Below are 19,630 nucleotides of genomic sequence, written 5' to 3'. Positions count from 1 at the left end.
TCTCCCCTTCATTTGCCCATCTGGCTACCAGAACAATTTCCCTCCTGGCAACCCCCTAAACCACAATTTTTGATGTTAAGGAAGAAGATGGGAAACCACACTGGCAGCAACGAAAGGGAAACAAAATCAAATCTGGCAGCTATGGGGAAAAGTCGAAGACACAACAAGCCCTAAGAGAAGGGAGTATCCCGGGGTGGGGGGGAGGAGGGGGAGGAGAGGGGACAGGAGGGAGGAGGAAGAGGAGGAGGAAAGGAGGCCTGTCCCTTTAAGGGGATTGGCTGTCAATCAGAAAGCCCTTTTCTTTGCTGGAGAAGAGGACAAAGATATTCAGAGTGAAAAAGTAAAGGGCTGAGGAAGGAGAGGAGAGAGCAGCTAGGATTCTTCTCGCCGAACCAAGTCAGCCCCAAATCGGGAGAAGCAGCCAACCCTAGTTGGAGTCCGGAGTCCCAAAGCCATGGGTGAGTTTGCCAAGAACTTTAGCCTGGGATGCTTGGGACTGGTTACGAGTTCGGGGCAGGCTGGGTGTGCCCTCAGGGCTTTTTAATTCTAGGACCCGAGCATTGGGTTTTTTGTGGTTCTGGGATCAGAATGTTTGCTTTTGGATATTAGGGATTCCTTTCCCTGGGGGTGCTGGGTGCATGCTACTTCATTACTCCCCATTTCAGGACTCCACTGGAGGACCCAGAAGCCCCCTGGAGAGAGTTCTCCAGCCAAGGAGGACAGATTTGCCTTTTTCCTCTGCCGATCTATATTTGTCTCCATCCTCTTCCTTCTCCATCACTCTAAGACTTTCGAGGTGCCTGGGCCTCTCTTTTCCTTCTCCTCTAGTCCACAGAACATAGCCCCTCCTGTGGTACCAGGCTCAGAGCCTCTCAGAAGCTGTCCCTCAATTGCCGGGCTCTGTCATTTCTTCATGAGTTGGCAGATTAAAGCACTGGAGGCTTTGCTGCCAGGTTCCAGTCCCACCAAGAAGCCTGTGGGTGCTTCCTTCTGGTACCTTCCTCCAAAGCAGGGTCTATCCCAGTCCACCTGGCAACCAAGGTATCCTCCACCAGGGAATGTAGAAATGCAGGCTTTGCCTGAAAATCTCAATTGCTTCCTCCAGGAAGATGTTTGATCCACATGTAGCTCCAGTGACCCTCTGCTCTCCAGAATACAGAAGGCAGCAACTCCACATAAGGATCTCAGTAAGGTCTCAGTAAGATGGGCTTCCATGGCCTTCCTAATCCTTCCTGAAGGATGGCAAGAGAGGGAACAAACATTTATATGGTGCCTGCTATGTGCCAGGCTTATTTACAAAAGCCATCTCGTTTGAGCCTCACAACAGCCTTGGGAGGTAGGTGCTGTTATTATTTCCATTTTACATGGTGAGGAAACTGAGGCAGACAGAGAGGAAAAGTAGCTTGCCCAGGGTCACTCAGCCTAGTAAGCGTCTGAGCCTGGATTTGAACTCCAGTCTTCCTGACTACAGGCCCAGCGCTCTACCATTGGACTACCTAGTTGCTTCACTGTACAGAGGCATCTCTTTGCAGGCCTTGTTCTGGTAGTGGGGTATAATAGAAAGAAGGCTGGCAGAGGAGTCAGAAGCCCCCAGTTCTGTCCATCATTAACTATGTGATCGTGGTCAAGTCACTGTCTGGGACTCACTGACTTCCTGTAAAAGGAAGTGTTTGGGTGTCTTGATTTCTAAGGTCCCTTACTGCCTCGGATCTCAGCCTTAGCTTCCCCTAGCTGTAAAGTGAAGCAATTGACTTAGATGACCTCTGAGGGCACTGTTAGCACCAGTGGTGTGGTAAAGTGGAAATCAGGCTGGAGTTGGAGAGGACCTGGGTTTGAATCCTGCCTCTGACACTTTCTAGTTTCATATGACCCTGGGCAAGTCCCTTAACTTCCCTGAGCCTGGGTCACATCACTTCTAAACCCAGTTTCCTCACTTAGAAAATGGAGATAATAATCATTGCTCTGCCCCACCCTCCACCCCCTAGGGTTACCAATGGTATCAAGCAAGGCAGTTAATAGGAAAGTACTTTAAAAGCTATATTCTACAAGCACATGAGGGCTTGACTTCTAGCCTGGCTCTGACTACCTGGCATTGATGAGCCCTTCCAGAATGACCTCTTAGAGTGCTGTTGATGTCAGAAACATGTGGTCACCAGAGGAAGGTCAGTCTGAGGAAACATCCTCTGGAAACAATGGGATGCTGGACTCCAAGACCAAGGACTTGCCATATGGGTCAGGGAACTGGAGAATGTATCAGGTTCTAGATCACTGGAACCTGCCTGGGAGATAGGCCATTTATGTATTTGATACATGGGGAATATGAGAGCCCATGGGGCTGCGGCCCCACCCAGCTTGTAACCATGATATTGCACAATGCCATAGTATTGGCCCTTGTCTTCGAGAAGGCTGCAGGGATGGGATTTGGGGAGGCACCAGTGACAGGTGCTTATAATCTAGCTTTGGTGGGGGATTTGGACGAGAACAATGGGTCAGAAAAGACCCAGAGGAGTGCCTGATTCTATTTTTTGATAATCATCCCTTTTGGAGCAATAGAACTTTGGCTCCTGGGGTCCAGCATATAAGACTGAAGACTGTTGTCTGAGAACAGTGGCTGCCACCCTGGCACCCAGACATCTTATGCTTTGCTCAGAAGGCTGGCTCAGTATGTGAGCATGGTAGACTCAGGAGAAGAGTCTGAAAGACAGGGCTCATGGCTCAGCCCAATACCCCAGACCACCAGGGGACAAACTGAGCCCCGTCAGCAGCCCTGAGGCTACCCTAGTGATATCAGGGAACTGGGAACTAACTAACATCTTCTGACTTAACAATGCTATTGAGAGCACCTTTTGTCCCTTCTCTGCCCTCCTCTCCACCAAAGCTAGGTGAGCAATGGGCTCTGGGGTGGGCAAACAGCAGGAGAGCACCAGGAAGGGCAGTTGGGAGGATTCTCATCCTGGAAAGAGCCCTGGAATGAGAGTCAGAGTACCTAGGTCCAATTTGGGGCATTTGGGGCAGGTCAATCCCCCTCTGGACTTCAGTTTCCCCATGTGAATGAGAGCATTGAACTAGAACAATGTTCTTTAGGGTTCCATCTACTCCCTACATTCTATGGTCCCAGGAGGCAGGAAACAGAGAAAAGGGGTTGCCTTTCTGAGGGGATTGGTAACCAGAAATGCAGTGCTTCTAGACTTTTGAGGGGCAGGGGACCGTGGGAACTTGGACCTTGGACCCAAACAAACCTATTGGAGCTGGGGCCTGTTCCAAGGATGACATGCCTATAGAGAAGGAAACAGACACAAAGATACCAGGGGATTTGGCCAAGGTCTCCCAGGTCAGCAGTGCCAGAGCAGATGGCTTTGGCCAGTCTTCCTCTGCCTTCCAACCATGGGGCTGCCCCAAAAGGAGACAGGGTCTTCTAGTGGTCATCAAATGGGAGGAGCCCAAGGGCTACAGATAATCCCTTACTCCAAGTCTCTTATTGACCTATGAGAAGACCTAAGACCCCAAGAAAAAGGAAGGGACTTGGCTAAGCTCCCTTGGCTAGCTAGTTCATGGTGAGGCTCATCCCCTGAATTTAGGCACTTGCTATGCGTCAACTCAGGACAATCTCCTTGCAGCAGATAGCCTCACGGTTCACCCACCTTTATCTCCCCACTCCCCTCCCCAAGACTGGTTTTCCAGGTCTCAGCTATGGGTCCACAGAGACCGAATGCAGTGCAACGGCAGCGAATGAGGAAGGAACAAAGACATGGAATAGGGAAGGAAGCCAGCACACAGATAAGGCTTTGTATGACTGTGCTCATCTTGGCATCAAGGCTCACTGTTTATCTCTGCCCCTTCCTGCTTTTGTTATTTCAGTTCTAGAACCCACCCAGAAAGCCTCATCCATCCCCAGTACCAGTCACGGCTGCTCTAGCATCTTGGACCTGTTAGTTACCATAAGCCCCTATGAAGGAGAGCTCTGTGGACAGGGGCAGAGCTGAGAGGTCGGCCCTGGGGGGAGCGAATGGGATGGGTTCCACATCTGGGACTTAGAGATGAGGAAAGCTTCTCTCTTAATGGAGCCCACTGTGCTGTTTGGGCACGAATTACACAGGGCTGCCTTCTGCTGTCCTTGTCTTTCCATTCTCTGATAATTTCCCAAATTTGTATCGGATTTTCACCCTTGAACCATTCACTGAAGGGAATAAAGACTTGGGAAGCGAGCTTCTGGGAAAAGCGATGGCTTCAGGCAGAGCCCTGTCCTTGCAGGCTGGCATTGGTCTGAGGGATAGTTCCCAAGCTCCTGGCAGCTCCAGCTGGTAGCATAGCTGTGACCACCAGAGCCCCACGAGGGCTATCAAGGAGACAGTTCTTCAGGTCCAATGATGGCTTACTTGGAATTAGACTAAGCGGTCCAGCCAAGAGTGACCTCCAGCCAGTACTGAGCTGCCCAGAACCTTTTTGATCCAACACTGTCCTTTGATGTTTTCACAGGTTTTAGTCTAGCTGGAGGGAGAGGATCTTGTACAAGGATACAGAATCTTAGAGCTGGAAAGGACCTCACAGGTCACCAAGTCCAACCCCCTCATTTTCCAGGTGATGAAACTGAGGCCCCCACACACAAAGTGACTCGGCTAAGGTCACACAAAGTAGTAAGTGGCAGAGCTGGGATTTGAACTCAGTTCTCCTGACACCAAGTCTAACACTCTTTTCACCCACTGTACCACAATGACTTCCCGAGACTACCAACTCCTTGGTACCAGGATGTATCATTTATTTTCTTCATGGCTTCTTGTGAGAGTTTTCTCAACTATTATTTTTTTTTACAGTAATACATTTAAATCCTGCTCTAAAATTTGCAAAGGATTTTTTTCTCAAATGACATTAGGATCTAGGTAATACAATTATTCTTGTCCCCATCTTCAAGTGCAGGACACTTTTTACTATTCCAAGCTGTTTTCATGGAGTAGAAAGTGCCAGGGACTGGGAATCAGGAGAAACTGAGATTGACCTTAGGGAATGACCTTAGGGAAGTCACTTTACCCTTTAGAGCCTCAGTTTTCTCATGTGTAAAATGGGAATAATAATACCTACAGCACATCAGTAGTCAAAGTATTATCCTGAGGAGTCTGGGGATATGGCATCTCCTGGTGGATGGCAAATTGTTTCTCCTGGAAGCTCTGGAGGCCAATGTGTTCTCGACAATAAAAGATTCTAAAATGGAGAACATGTAACTCTCCTAGACACAAGCAGACCATTTGGCCTTCTGAGCTGAAAATATTGACATATGCCCATTGGATCTTATCTAACCAGCCTACATAAGGAAAGCCCATGTCAGCCTTAGCTGTAAGGGGACCTAGGATTGCTACCTGTATTCCGGGGGGTCATATTCCTGGCATTTCCCATGGCGGGGCCTGAGGTTTGGAGATGTAACTAGGGAAGGGCTACTGGGACTGTTTACATGCTCTAAGTTTCTGGACCCTAGTGATACCTTCAGTAGCATAGATGCTGGTAGAGTAACTAAAGCCCCTGCCCCTGCCTGGATTTGCCTTAATTATTTTCTTTTGATTTTCACACCGGGAATTACAAAGTTGCTTTTGATGGTGCTTTCAGGCTGATTGCCCCAGGAACCAAAGCGGCCAATTGTGGCTCTGCAGACCAGCTCGACTTGTACTTTGAGAATGCTGTTGGAACAAATGGCCTTGTTGCAAACACTGATTTTCACTTGTCAGCTGGTCCTGGTGCTGATGCTGGTGTTGGTCCCAGTGCTGTCCCTGGTCTTGGTGCTGATCCCAGTGTTAATGACCAGACTGTGTCCTTAGTTGGGTTTCCACATCATCAAGGAGTTGTTTCTAGCTAACAAGCAATAGATTTATCCAGGGATGTTTATTTTAGCCTTGACATTAGATTTTTTTTTTGCTGAAACTTCTGTTTTTTCCCTCCCTTTCTTTTGAGCTGCAAATTAGGCACCAAGAGAGGTATGCTAAGGTGTTTGAGATCTAGGGAAATGCAAGATTAAAGGAGGACAGAGAAGCAGTTGGCAAGTCAAGTACTGCCCTTCCCCACCCCCAGTTGCGCCTTTGCTGGAGCTAGGAGCATCCCAAAGGAAGGTCTTCCAGCTATTTGGAGGAACATACATAAGCAGAACAAATGTGCTAGCCTTGGAGGGGGAGCAGCCTTTTCGAATGCACAGCTCCGGCCCCACTGGCTCTTACTATTTGGGCCTGCCCCATTTGGAGCAGCCTGGACAATGACTGGCCCCATTTCAGGCCATGGGTGGTGCCCTTAACCCTCTCCTCACCACAGAGTCTTTCCATTGTTGCCTATCTCTCTCCCCACCCCCAAGTCTCAGCAGCAGAGTCCTAAGGAGGCTGGAGAGAGGTGGCCCTGGCACAATAAAGCTCCTTTGTCCTGGAAATTGTGGAGTGCTCTGTCTAAATCCTGACCTCGTGCCAGGGTGAGAAGGGAGCAGTGGGGTCACTGACCCCTCCTAGAACTGAAGGGCCCTTCTTTAGAAGAAGAGATTAGGATGAGAGAGATTGGGGAGGAAGAGACAGAGTTGGAGACACGGAAGGAAAGCAACAACATTGTCTACCTCGAAGTTTCTTTTTCTCTTAACTCAGAACAAAAAAGGAATAAGGAACATGCCTTTCCTTCACTCCCAAAGGCAGGAGACTCATTTCAGGGGTTGTACTAAGAGGCACCATCTCTCTTGGAAGATCTTGCTGACTAAATGTGGCCTCTGTTCTCAGCAGTGACCCACCACTACTACCCACAGTGTTTGGACCCCAGTAGAGTTCTACAGTTAATTTTAGGCACCACATCTTAGAAGGGACATTAACAACCTAGACCATGTCCAAATGAGGGAAGATGGCTAAGGACACAGGCCGTAGAAGGATTGGTTGAATAGTTCGTTGAACTAGGAACGTTTAGCCTAGGAAAGGGGAGATGGGGTGGGGTGGCCATGATAGCTGTCACATGGAAGAGGGATAAGAATTGGGTTTTTTAAAGTGTGTGTTATTTAAATGATTGGGGGACTAGGCTGGGTTTTCTAAACTATTACGAAATTATATATTAATGGCTATTGTGCCAGTTTGGGCACAATATTAGTTAATATCACGTACTGTTAAAGTATTGACCGAGTGTCTCCCTGACTTCCCCACTAGTCACAGGCTTCCAGGCCTAAACAATTACATACCCAGCATATTGAGCCAAGAGGAGAGGGCGCATGGAGAGTAAAACACTGTCCAGGAAAGAAGAGAGCCCAGGCCCCTCATGATCCTTTTTATCCTTTTCTTGGTAGAGGCGGGTCACCACACATCGAGCTAAGCTAATTGGTTAGCATCATTCAGCTCCATTGATTGACATGACTTGGGGCAGGGCGGTCTAGAGATCAAATTCCCACCATCTAGGTATGCTTCTTCCTGTAGCTAGTCAGAAAAATCAATCTGCATTCCTTTGGTTAAGCCGAACTCATCCCCAGCAGGTTTCTGGTGTGAGGGAGAGAGAGCAGCAAAGACTAATGTCTAGATTTCTCCTAGAAATCCATTTTTAATCATTATTTTTTCACAAGTGTTTTGTTTTATTTTTATATTGCTAGAAAAAAGGACTTGCTTCCCTCAGCCCCCCCCCCATAACTAAGAAGTATACAGTTGAGCAAAGCAGACACATGGATCATGTATGATGGTAAATACCTCTGTAGTCTACCAGTGACTCTTCTCAGATTCAGAGGACTGGCTGAAGCCTATTCAGGTCAATGCTGGATCCGAGTTCCAATGTCCTGCCATGTTTTTCCTTCTACATCCTTGTGGACATTATATATGCGGTTCTTTTGGTCCTGCTCATTCTGTAGCAGTTCAAATAGAATTAGACTTAGGCAGCTTGGTCCTAGAACAGAACAAGAAGTGATGGGTAAAAGTGACCAGAAGGTGGGTTTTCATCTAAATAGAAAGCCCAAATTTCCAACCTTAAGTACAGTGGGCTTCTTTAAGAGGTATTGAACTCTGAATACCTTCAAGTAGAGGCTGGATAAACACTAGTCAGGGATGGTATAGACAGAGAGGATTCCTGATCTGGGCATATATATCACTGTCGTTGATATCCAAAGTATATGGGTGGGTGAAATAGTCACTTTGCCCAGAAGCTGAATCGTCTGATACTATTATTACTACTACCACTACTACTACTACTACCACCACCACCACCACCACCACTACTACAACTACTACTACTACTACTACTACTACTACCACCACCACCACCACCACCACCACTACTACTACTACTACTACTATTATTACCACCACCGTCGCCACCACTACTACTACTACTACTACTACTACTACTACTACTACTACTACTATTACCACCACTGTCGCCACCACCACTACTACTACTACTACTACTACTACTACTACTACTACTACTACTATTACCGCCACCACCGCCAATTGGTGGCGGTGGTGGTGGTGATGATGGAGATGATGATCTCATATGTATTTAGCCCTTTAACGTCTACAAAGGACTTTCCATATATTATCTCATTTGATCCTCACTACAAACCTAACATACTCATTGTGGTCAAGGGGAAGAAGCCAAGGAACCTGATCTTGTTGCTAATATGGCCACTGACTTCTATTTGAGTTGGGTTGGGCAGCCTAATTTTTGGTGTTAATATCTGGGTTTAAAATTTTTAATTTAATTCTTTTCAGTTCTGAATTCTCTCCTATCCTCCACTCCTTCCCCTACCCATTGAGCAAGCAAGAAATTCAATACCCATTATACCTATGAAGTCATGCAAAACATATTTCCCCATTAGCCATGAGCAGCCTACTCTTTGGTATGCTTTGAGGTCTGAGCCAGTACTGTAGGGCCAATGAGTGGTAGGAAGTAGAATTTACCTATTTAACTCTCTGAGTCTCTTCTTCCTCTCTCTACTGAAGATATTGGATTCAGGGATATCAACGGCCCTTTTTTAACTCTGCCAGTCTTTGATTCTTAGCCCCACCTGGGTATATTGACATTCCAAAGATCCTAGTGACTCTAGACTTGTTCTCTGAGAGAAGGCAATCTCACTGGGCTTCAGATTTTCACTAAAGTTTCCAACTGGAATGTAACTGGATTGTGCCAGTTATCATGTGCCCATATGGCCAGAGATGAAAAGAATAGGATCCAGGTCTAAAGGAAATCAGGCAACAGGCTCCTTCTCTCCAGGTAGACTTTACTTTAAGAAAATCCCTACCATGAACCTTTCAAGCTGACCAAATAGATCAGTTTTCTTCACTTTATTTGTTTTAAATAGCAAGGTACTCTGACACTTGAAGCTTGGTTTGAACTTCACTCTTCCTGACTGCAAGTCCAGTGCTCTACAAAATATAACTTGGACAAAGGGAGCATCCAGTCATGTTCTTTCCTTCTGCCTTTTATGGGTCCTGTCAAGACGAAGTCCATCCCAGGTCCCTACTCTAGGCCTTTTGTGGGTCGCAGGCTTTCCCAACCATTTGGTTCCCTATCTGGCCTATGCTTGGCCTCTTCTTTTTGGCTGCTCCCTAGATGAAGAGGGCAGTGGCTGGGGGCAAGCTCTTTCTTGCATTGAGTCACATGTACAGGCTAGCTCTGGTCGAGTCAGGAGACAGGGTTTGGAATCTTAGCTCCATCAGGGACTGTTGGCATTTTCAAGACACCTGCTTCCTCTCCTTTGGGATATTTTCCTCATCACAGAAAGGCATTTCATGCTTTATTGCCTTCTTATAAAGTCTCTTTATAGCTGCTTGGATAGGATCACCATTGGCTGCTGAGATTGGCCAAGCCAGGATATGAGAAACAAAGCAGCCATGCAAAATTTAAAGAAATCATTGGGCTCAGAGAGAGCAATACCCTGTTCACACTTGCCACTGTTGCCTTCTCCCCTGGTAGTCATTTCTACCTCCTTGTACTGTCCCCTGAATTTCTTTTTCTTTCTTTCTTTTTTTTGGTGAGGCAATTGGGGTTAAGTGACTTGCCCAGGGTCACACAGCTAGTAAGTGTCAAGTGTCTGAGGCCGGATTTGAACTCCGGTCCTCCTGACTCCAGGGCCGGTGCTCTATCCACTGTGCCACCTAGCTTCCCCTCCTGAATTTCTAAGCTAAGAGAGCACAGACATTGTCCTGAACAAACTCATTCCGGGTTCATGCAGCTCCCTAATCCAGGTAATGCCAACCATGCATCATGATGAGAAGGAGGGATGGAGGGAGAAAGAGTTCTGGGGGTGAAGAGAGATGGGTCTGCATTCGAACTCTCTTCCCTCCTTCCCATGGGAGCCCCCGAAGGTCAGGGAGTGCTTTCTTTTTGGTTCTGTGTACCTAGCACAATGTCTTACACACAGTAGGTCCTCAATGGATGTTTGAGCTGAAATGAAGCCCTGCTCTGAAACCTCACTACTTCCATCCATTCTTTACCTTTCTGTGCCACAGTGAGAACAAGTAACCAGGAACGGGGGTGATTCTTCTTATCACCCCTCCCTCCAAGATCAGCTTACATTATCATTCCTCAATTTAGCCCAAGGGACTGAGACCCAGTCTCGGAACTCCTGAAGCTTTGGTCTGTACCATTCGTTTAGCACCTTATGTTGTTGGGGATCTAATTGAACTTGCCAACTAGACCAGAAACTTCCTGAGGGCAGGATGTACCAGAACTGCTCGCTAAGTACTTATTGTTTGAGTGGGAAAATAAACCAAGGGAACAAAAAAGAGAGGCTGAGGAGATTAAATATCTCCTAGGTTCATCTTGACATTCTTGTGGGGTTTTCTGGGTATACTTTCCTTTTTTTAGTATTTGATTAATACTTTTTTGAACTTTTGGAGGAGAGTTGTCATTTCCCTTGTCTCATTCTGTACCTGCAGGCCACCCGCTCTCCCCAGAGAGGAGAGAGGTCTGTTTCATTTGTTTTGTGGAGTCACTGATCAATGTGTTGAACTAAGCTCTGATATCTTTTTTAATGCTTTCCTTTACAAGGTTGAAGCTTTGTGTATTGTTTTTTTTTTTGGGGGGGGTTCAACTTGCTTTGTTTTCCTTTAGTACGTACAAGTCTTCTCAAGTTTCTCTGAATTCTTCATTTGCTGCAATTTGTTCATCCAGTACTCAAGCAGCAGGTGCAGCTTTATTTTCAAGCCTACGATCAGTCAGGAGTCAGACCCTTGCTGATTCCAGAGCAATGACTACTGAGTTGGGATTTTCCAGGAGTATGAGGATGATGTGATCATGATTGCCCCAAACCCTTAACTCTCTCTCCCCTCTCTCCCAGGGTTGTTAGAGTGCTGTGCAAGATGTATGGTCGGGGCACCCTTTGCTTCCCTGGTGGCCACCGGGCTGTGTTTCTTTGGGGTGGCACTGTTCTGTGGCTGTGGACATGAGGCACTGACTGGCACAGAGAAGTTGATTGAGACCTACTTTTCCAAAAACTACCAAGACTATGAGTATCTCATGAATGTGTAAGTACCTCCCCTTTGTCCTTACTGGAGATCTGCTCTGTGCCCCTCTTCCCCAGCCCAAATGTGGCCAGAACTGGCTATATGTACCAACAGGGACTAGATGCTCAACAAGCTGGGGCCCCTTGAACCTTCTCTCTGGGGGCTGCCCCCTTTACAGCTCCTCCTGAGGAAGAAGTCTCGAGCTCAGGAAAGAGCAGGCCGCCCACCTATCTTCTGTTTGCTCACATATTTTCTGTCTAACTTCTGCTAGGTGTGGTGAATATTGATTGAGTTGGATCTTCCATCAGGGTAGGTATGGTGGACTCAGGGGAGGCACGTTGGCTGGACAGAACAGGGGCTACTGTCCTTGGGGTGTCCTATTCACCACTTGACTGTGTTCAGGCCCAGGACTAGTATCTCCTTTCCCCCAGCTTCCTTTAGGTCTTTTCTGGACGATGTTACAGCAAGTTAGGTATCTACTCCCTTCACCCATCCTCTTTCTTCATCTCTAGTTCACCTCCTGTCCTGGCTCCTTTTGAGGGTTAGGACAAGGAGAGTAGCACCCAGGGACTGGGGAATACAGGGTAAGTGAGGCTGGCCTGTGGGCTGGAGCTGGCGCATGCTCGTGCCACTGCGGACACACCGTATTTCTCCCCCTTTTCTGCTGGGGAGGGGGAGTGAACACGGATCCTTCTAAAAAGCATTTCTCAACATCGCCAAGGACCTGGCTTTGCGAAGGAGGAGCCGGACCCTGAATAACAAGGCTGTCCCTCCCCTCCCCTTTCTCTGTCTGTCTGTTGCTGCAGGATCCACGCCTTCCAGTATGTCATTTACGGCACCGCCTCTTTCTTCTTCCTTTATGGCGCCCTCCTATTGGCGGAGGGCTTTTACACCACTGGTGCTGTCCGACAGATTTTTGGCGACTACAAGACCACCATCTGCGGCAAGGGCCTGAGCGCTACGGTAACAGGGGGCCCGAAGGGGAGGGGTTCCAGAGGCCAACATCAAGCTCACTCTTTGGACAGGGTGTGTCATTGTTTGGGAAAATGGCTAGGACATCCCGACAAGGTGATCATCATCAGGGTTTTGTGGGAATAACAAGGGGTGGGGGGACAGCTTGGGGTGAGTTTGTGGACTTGTTCCAGCCCGACACTGGGCCCTCTGCAGGGGCCCAGCTGTCGAGGCCTGGGAGGGCGGCCACTCTGGAGCAAGAGGGTGTGGAAGAACGCGGTGCCCAGCAGGCTCAGCCTCCTCTCCCAACGGGTCCCTGGCCAAAATCAGTTTCTAAAAGGACAAGGTGGTCTTGGGAAGTGATTGCTCAAGCAAGACATTTCTAAGCCCTCTGCCGGCATGCCCTTTTTCCTCCTAGGCTAAGCAGCCATTTTCCTGGAGAAGCTCAATTTCACGCCTGTAGCGTTGTGTTGAGGTGTCCGTGATATAAATGGCGATGAAATGATGAGCAAGAGAGTCAGAAGCTGGGCGGTCCGTCCTTGCCTGCCGGCCTGCTTCCCCGACCCTCGGAGGGGTTGGACTACATTAGACTGCTGGCTATAGTGAAGGCCAGGGATGGTCCCCACGTTCTTTGTTGATGCTGCCAGCACGTGGCTTAGAAAAGTTGTCTGTGAGCCCCAGCTTCGATCTGCAATTGGCTCTGGGTTCTATTCAGGGGCCAGGAGGGTTCCCGACCGGGAACATTTTCCAGGCTCAGCCTAAGGCAGAAGAGAGATGGGGCACGGCTTTCTTTCAAGACCTGCTTTGGGGGTTTTGTACCTTCTCTGCCCAGGAACTAACTCGCAAACCTCTCTAACCCAGGGTCCCCAGGGAGATAACTGTCCCGTGCCACCTGGCAGAGGTGCCCTTCTCTCATTTCAATTGTTGGAGATCTCTGGTGTGTGGCACACACCGCTCAGGGATCTCCCAGCTCGGGAGCCTGCCTTCAAGTGCCTCTGCTTGGTAACCTCCCTGTCTTGGTCGTGTGGGTTGTTTTTTTCTAGTTCGTGGGCATCACCTATGCCCTGACAATTGTCTGGCTGCTGGTGTTTGCCTGCTCTGCTGTGCCTGTCTACATATACTTCAACACCTGGACAACCTGCCAGTCCATTGCCTTCCCCAGCAAGACCTCAGCCAGCATAGGCAGTCTCTGTGCTGATGCCAGGATGTATGGCAAGTAGAGCCTGGCAGACGGGGAACCCCAGGGTGGGAGGGTGGGACAGTGCCCAAGGGTGTGGAGGATGATGGGTCATCTGGCTCCATCTCAAAGTCCAGTTCAACAAGCCTACAGGTGTAAGATGTAAGGCAAGACAGCCCCTCCCCTTAGGAAGCTTACACAACCTATGCACAGATCCGGAGAGACAAGCGCAATTTGGTTGCTTGGCTTTAAGGCTGATTAAAACACCCCCAGAAGGCAGATTCAACTCTCCGCAGGCTTGATTTTCATCTTTTCTTCATCTTTATCAAGTCAATTGAAGCCTGAGTAATTTTCTCCCTAGGGTAGGGCTTCCTTGCAGATAGATGCGTGGCCTTACTGCTGAAGGCCATCTCCTCCTTGGCTGCTATCCCCAGAGCAAAGCAGGCCCCTGGGCCCTACAACTTCCAAAAGGGTCTTTGGCGGGGGGGCAGGGCACCGATGTCGGCAAGAAGCCTTTGCTTGGGTGCAGACCGTGACACCTATTTGTCTCGCTCAGGTGTCCTCCCCTGGAATGCTTTCCCTGGAAAGGTGTGCGGCTCCAACCTTCTGTCCATCTGTAAAACTGCCGAGGTGAGTGGCCCATGGAGGTTACTGGCAGCGAGGGCCCTCTCAACATTGGCACCACGGGCTCATCTGAGTCACTCCAGGCTTGGGCTAAGTTGATTCCCCTTCCCTCCCCCCATCCCCCTGCCCCGGAGCAATCAATGTCTTTGAGGGAGAGGAGGGGAAGTACTTTTGGGGGAGTGGGAAATTGCTGCTGTCCTTCGGGGGAAGAGACAAAAAGCCTTATGCAGTTTTCTTCACAGCTTTTACAAAGGCAATCCCAACTTGCTTTTAAGAATTTTTATTTTCTTTTCTCTTAAGAGTTTCTTCTTAATCCCTGCTGGGAGACAGAGAGGTGCTATACTCAGAGGGAGTAGAAGGGGGGAAGGAAGCGGGCTCATGGGGTATGTGTGTGCGAGCCTGGCAGGCAAAGAGCTGCCGGTTTGGGACCAGGAAGGGATTTTAGGAGTGTTGGGCACCCTAGGACACTCGGCAGGGGAAAGCAAAGAAGGCTCAGTGCATGTCCTCCAAAAGGTCCCCATGTAGTTGGGGATCCAGAATGCACCTGTGAGCCAACACCAGGCCATCCACGTGCTGCTTTCCTGGCATTCAATGTTGGCTATTTCCTTGCAGTTCCAAATGACCTTCCACCTGTTTATTGCGGCCTTCGTCGGGGCTGCAGCCACCCTCGTTTCCCTGGTGAGTTAAGCCTTTGCCTTTCTGTTCTCTTGGCAAATGTCCTGGACTAGCTTGGGTAAGGACCCCGCCTGGGCCCCAGGAGCCAGCTGTGGCAGGAAGATGTTGTTAGAACACAGTAAGGAAGGGGCGGGAGGCCTGGAGGAGCTAACAGGCTCCCAGTTCAGAGAGGAAGTGTTTGGTGGCACGCCTGGGACTGTGGCCCTGGCTGGGGAGGGGCCTGCCTCCACTCAGCACTTGTGCCTCAGACTTGGGCTAGAGGTGGAGCCATTTCTCCAGGCCCTTGTAGTTTTCCCATGGGGAAGGCAGGAAGGCCGAACTGTTGCCCTCTCCATCTTGCTACAGTCCTGTGAGTGACATAAGTAGTGCAGATAGATATCATTATCACTTTAAAGAAGAGGCCCCGAAAGGTTAATGAACTTGCAGAGAGCTGTGCCTCATAGTCAGAAGACCTGAGTTCAAGTCTAGTACTCTTTCGACTATTCTTTGAACACGTGTACCTGGCCAGCTGAGCAAAGGCTCCCAGCCACATTTGCAGCAAGGACTGACTGAGAGGGCAACTAAGTGGTGCAGTGGATAAAGCTCCGGCCCTGGATTCAGGAGGACTTGAGTTCAAATTCGGCCTCAGACACTTGATACTTAACTAGTTGTGTGACCTTGGGCAAGTCACTTAACCCTCATTGCCTGCCCCCCCCCCCCAAAAAAAACCAAAAACAAATCAAAAAAAGGACTGACTTAGCCATGTTGTTTGGGGCAAAGCAGAGGGTTTTTTCTTTTCTTTTTCTTTCTTTCTTTTTTTTGGTTTATATTTTTTTGGTTGGACAATGAGGGTTAAGTGACTTGCCCAAGGTCACACAGTTAGTAAGTGTCAAGTGTCTGAGAATTTGAATTTGAACTCAGGTCCTCCTGACTCCAGGGCTGGTGCTCTATCCACTGCGCCACCTAGCTTCCCCCTCTTTTTCTTTTCTTTTTAAAAAATTTCTCTTAATTTTAATTTTTGAAATTTTAAAAATGTTATTAATTATTATTTTTAGCAGAGTTGTTTTTTTTTTAGCAGAGGGTTTTCTTGATGACTCACGCCCTTTTGTCTTTTTCACAGCTCACTTTCATGATCGCTGCCACATACAACTTTGCTGTCCTGAAACTCATGGGCCGAGGCACCAAGTTCTAATGTGCAGGGCAGCACATCCCCAGAGTCCCCTTTCTTTCTCTAACAGCCGGGCTCTAACCACACAGCCAGCCGGCCAATGCTGCATCTCCTGTCTTAACTCTCTGCCTTCAGCGCTGACTGGCCCTCCTCGTAATCAACAAGTATAACAAGAAAGGAGAGACTCGATGCTGAAGGCCCTTCTCTGTCCTCTCCCTTCTGTACCTCTTTTAAGCATTGTGCTTTACAACTCTTCCTGCTAGAAATGGGAAATGGCAAAGAAGGGGACTTCCTGTCACAAAGAAGTATTCAATTTGTAAGCATCTCCCAAGGATCAGGTGGTGCCTTCGAATCACCAAGGCCCTTCCATTGATGGGGAAAAGAAAGAGAGAGAGAGAGAGATTGAGAGAGATGGGGGGGGGAAGAGAGAATGAAATCACTTTCTCATCACCCTGTATAGGGGCCAGTGATCTTGTTCTAGACAATGGAACACTCTCTCCTCTCTTCTTACTACCATTTGAGAAGGGAGGATTGCCCCTGTAAACATGTGAAAATTTGTCCAAATCTGCCTACTGCAGCTGGGAGGAGAGGGTCAGAGCAAGGATCTTTCAACTATGAAAGGAGAGCACTGACCCTGATATGATGGAATATTTAAGCCTTAACTCATCCAACCTTACTTATATCATAAGGGAACATGGTGTCTGTGGAGACGAGGGGACCCTCAGCCTTACACATCGATAGGGAACAACAACAGTGAGCTCTTAGCATCTTCTCATTAAATAACCGTGATAACAGACCAGCTACCATGACAACCATGTAGTTTCCAAGGAGTAGAGAGGAACACCAGTTTGCATGAGAGAGACCGACCCAAAGAGAGCAATGGACTGACGGTGTAACCTAAGATGTCCCTCTTAGAGACGCAGGCTGACTCTTTGGATTACACGCCTCCCCCTGCCCCCTCCCTGGCCCCACCATTAACCAGCTGTGTAAGATGCCCTCTACTTGGTCATACCTTCACAATGGTGCTCTTTTCCTAGGGTGGTACTTGTCTAGTAACCAGTCAGTGGCTTGAAGATCTTGATTTGTTTCTGACCAGAGGAAATGTCACATTTCCTATTTTTTCTAATTCTTTCCAACTTTGATCTTGTGCCTGAATAGAACTGCAAAATAATCGTTTGACTCTTAAGGTTGTTTTTCTTTTACGGGAAAAGGGACTGAAACCATCCCGAGTACTGTTGAAATGCAAGGCTACAGGCGGGGCCTTTGGTTGAGAACATTGCTAAGCTGCCCTTTTGCACTATACAAAACAAACCTCCATTTGAAGAACCGACTTGGTCATTCATTCTTTCTGGCCAGGGAGGGAAGATGTGATTTAGTACTGTCCTATGGTATTTGAGAGAGGGAGGGAGAGGGAAGTGGGGGAGAGCAAGAGACAGAGAGTCCAGCTTAACAGAAGGGCGGACTCTCCCTCATGAAAGTCACATGAAGTGCCTTTCCAAAGGCAAAGGGGCCAGAAAGGAAGGCATCTGGAAGCTGAGCAGCCAGCTCGGGCATAGCCGTCCCCTCTTCCTTTCTTTGTCTCCTTGTTCATTTGATTTTGTTCATTTGATGCAGGACTGTAGCTCTTACTGCAAGATTTCTTCCTGCCTTCCTTTATTTTTTCATTTCAAAGTAGCTTCAGCAGAATTTATGGATATGTGAGATCTCTTCAAAAGGACAAAATATTTCTTCAAACAAGATTAGATAAGCTGTGTGGGGGAGGGGAGGGAAAAGACTTAGTAAGAAACCAATCAAGATCAAGGAAAGTCATAGTAGTCTAGGCCTTGAGTTTTCTTTTGATTTAACTTAATAACCAACCTTTCCTCAACTTCCCTCATATGTATACACCCCCCCACATTTATAACCCCCCACACAGTATTTAATCAACTGAAAGGATCTTCTTCATTGCTGATTTAGAATTTCAACGTTAACATATATAAAGGATAAAATGTTTAGAGCCTTCTTACAAGATGAATTTTATAAAATTAAAGAAAATAAATTAAAATTATTCTCAATCAAATGGAGTTGTCAGAGTGAATGGTTTTGTTTGACATCCTTATTTGTACAGTAGCTGATGAATGACCCTAGCGTTGGTTTACCCTGGCCCAAGCCTGTGGAATAGGTTTGTCTGGGGTTTTGGGTTGTTTTTATTTTCCGGCAAGCAGGGGACGGGGCAGATGACTCCAAAGCAAGAGTTCTGGGCAGGCCAGACCAAGTGCTCTTAGTTTACACAGAACTGTAGACAGATATTTTGTAGAATAATAGTCTGATACTTTCTTCCTCTGCCCCCTCCCACCCCTAACTAACGATGGCCTTTTCACATTAATGGTAGATTCTCTGTCCAAACGCCTTCTCCCCCCCCCCCCCAACCTTAGCTCTCAAGCACCTTTGCCTATGGCCTCAGTGGCCTAGCTGGGCAGGAATGTGATGGCTTGATCAAAGGCAATTGGAGTAGGGCAGGACAGACATCATGAGAAGAGGTGATTTTGAGGTACTCGGCCCTGTCTATGAGAGCCTTGATTTGGGGTGCTTTCCCCCCAGTTCTTAAGGAAGTCACGTTCTCCACCCCCCTGTACTTGGCTGTGTCCTCTGACACTGATCTGGGGCTGGAGTTTTCAGGCTCTTAGAAAGTCCTAATAGAGAGAGGCCTTTGTTCTCTGTTCTCCCACACATTCGAACCCTCCTTTCTCTGAACTGAAAGAGCTCCCTTTGTGCTCTGCTCAGCCAAAGAGCAAGATGCTGCAGTGTAAACCAGCAACATTTGCTTACAGTTCTCGGGGTCAGGACGCAGTGGTCGCAGTCATGCAGGGGGAGCGTGTGGAAGCTTTGGCTTCATCCAGCACACACTGAACTCTCTGAGCAGGCCACATTCAAGAAACAACCTGATGGGCCGGGTGCTGTAGGCGGATGAATTATGAGGGTGCACAGAGGGGGTTAGGCTTGAGGGTGGGGATGGGGGTGGCATCCCACACCAAAGCCATGGGAAAACAAAACTGTATTTTTTAGCCCTGACAACTTGTGACTCGCTTCCCTGTCTTTCTGCTTTACATGTGACAGCAAGCATGCACACAAATACACATAGTAATACATGTGATTGAGCCCACGGAATGTGTGCACGTGGTCTAGGATTCAAAGAAATTAAAGCTGCTTAATTGGGTCCCAAATAATTCTCAGAATTCAAGGCAAAAATATAGGCAGAAATGCCCACCCTCATCCACCCCTCCCCCGCTCCCCCCCCCCACAGCATTTCTTTGTCCCTAACGGTTGAGCCACCAAATACTGACTGATATCCTGAAAAAAGAAGTCATTTTCAAAAACAGAGGGGAGAGTTGCTAATAGCACAAAAGATCTTTCCTCCCTAGCCATAACTAGGAGTCTTAGCTCTCAAGCACCTTTGCCTTGAGGGAGAGATGGGGGAGAGGTGAAGGTAAGGGGTGGAGGTTTGCCCAAGATCACAGAGCAGTCAGTAGGTGGCAGAGCAGCCAGGAGGTAGCCTTTCAACTCGTCCTCAACTCCAAATCCAGCCAGGGGTCATACCAATCACTTTGTCTTATTCTACAGGTGTGAAAACCAATGCTCAGAGATGAA

The 19,630-nt window shown here is 48.1% G+C and overlaps 1 protein-coding gene across 2 annotated transcripts; it reads left to right on the top strand.

Moving 5' to 3' along the window:
• Window positions 1-291: 291 nt before the first annotated feature.
• On the top strand, window positions 292-18,066 carry PLP1 (proteolipid protein 1). Of its 2 annotated transcripts, none has more exons than XM_043973882.1 (7): window positions 292-458; window positions 11,264-11,450; window positions 12,236-12,392; window positions 13,424-13,592; window positions 14,114-14,187; window positions 14,794-14,859; window positions 15,956-18,066. In XM_043973882.1, exons 1-7 carry the CDS (start codon window positions 455-457, stop codon window positions 16,025-16,027), a joined length of 729 nt encoding a protein of 242 aa, XP_043829817.1. In that variant the 5' UTR covers window positions 292-454; the 3' UTR covers window positions 16,028-18,066. The 2 variants fall into 2 exon arrangements, with proteins under 2 accessions (XP_043829817.1, XP_043829816.1); XM_043973881.1 differs by having other exon boundaries at window positions 294-458; window positions 12,236-12,497.
• Window positions 18,067-19,630: the final 1,564 nt, after the last annotated feature.

The sequence above is a fragment of the Dromiciops gliroides genome, chromosome X (genome assembly GCF_019393635.1).
Source record: "Dromiciops gliroides isolate mDroGli1 chromosome X, mDroGli1.pri, whole genome shotgun sequence".
NCBI lineage: Eukaryota > Metazoa > Chordata > Mammalia > Microbiotheria > Microbiotheriidae > Dromiciops > Dromiciops gliroides.
Note: the sequence above shows the minus strand (reverse complement) of the source record. Positions and strands in the feature narration are given on the sequence as shown.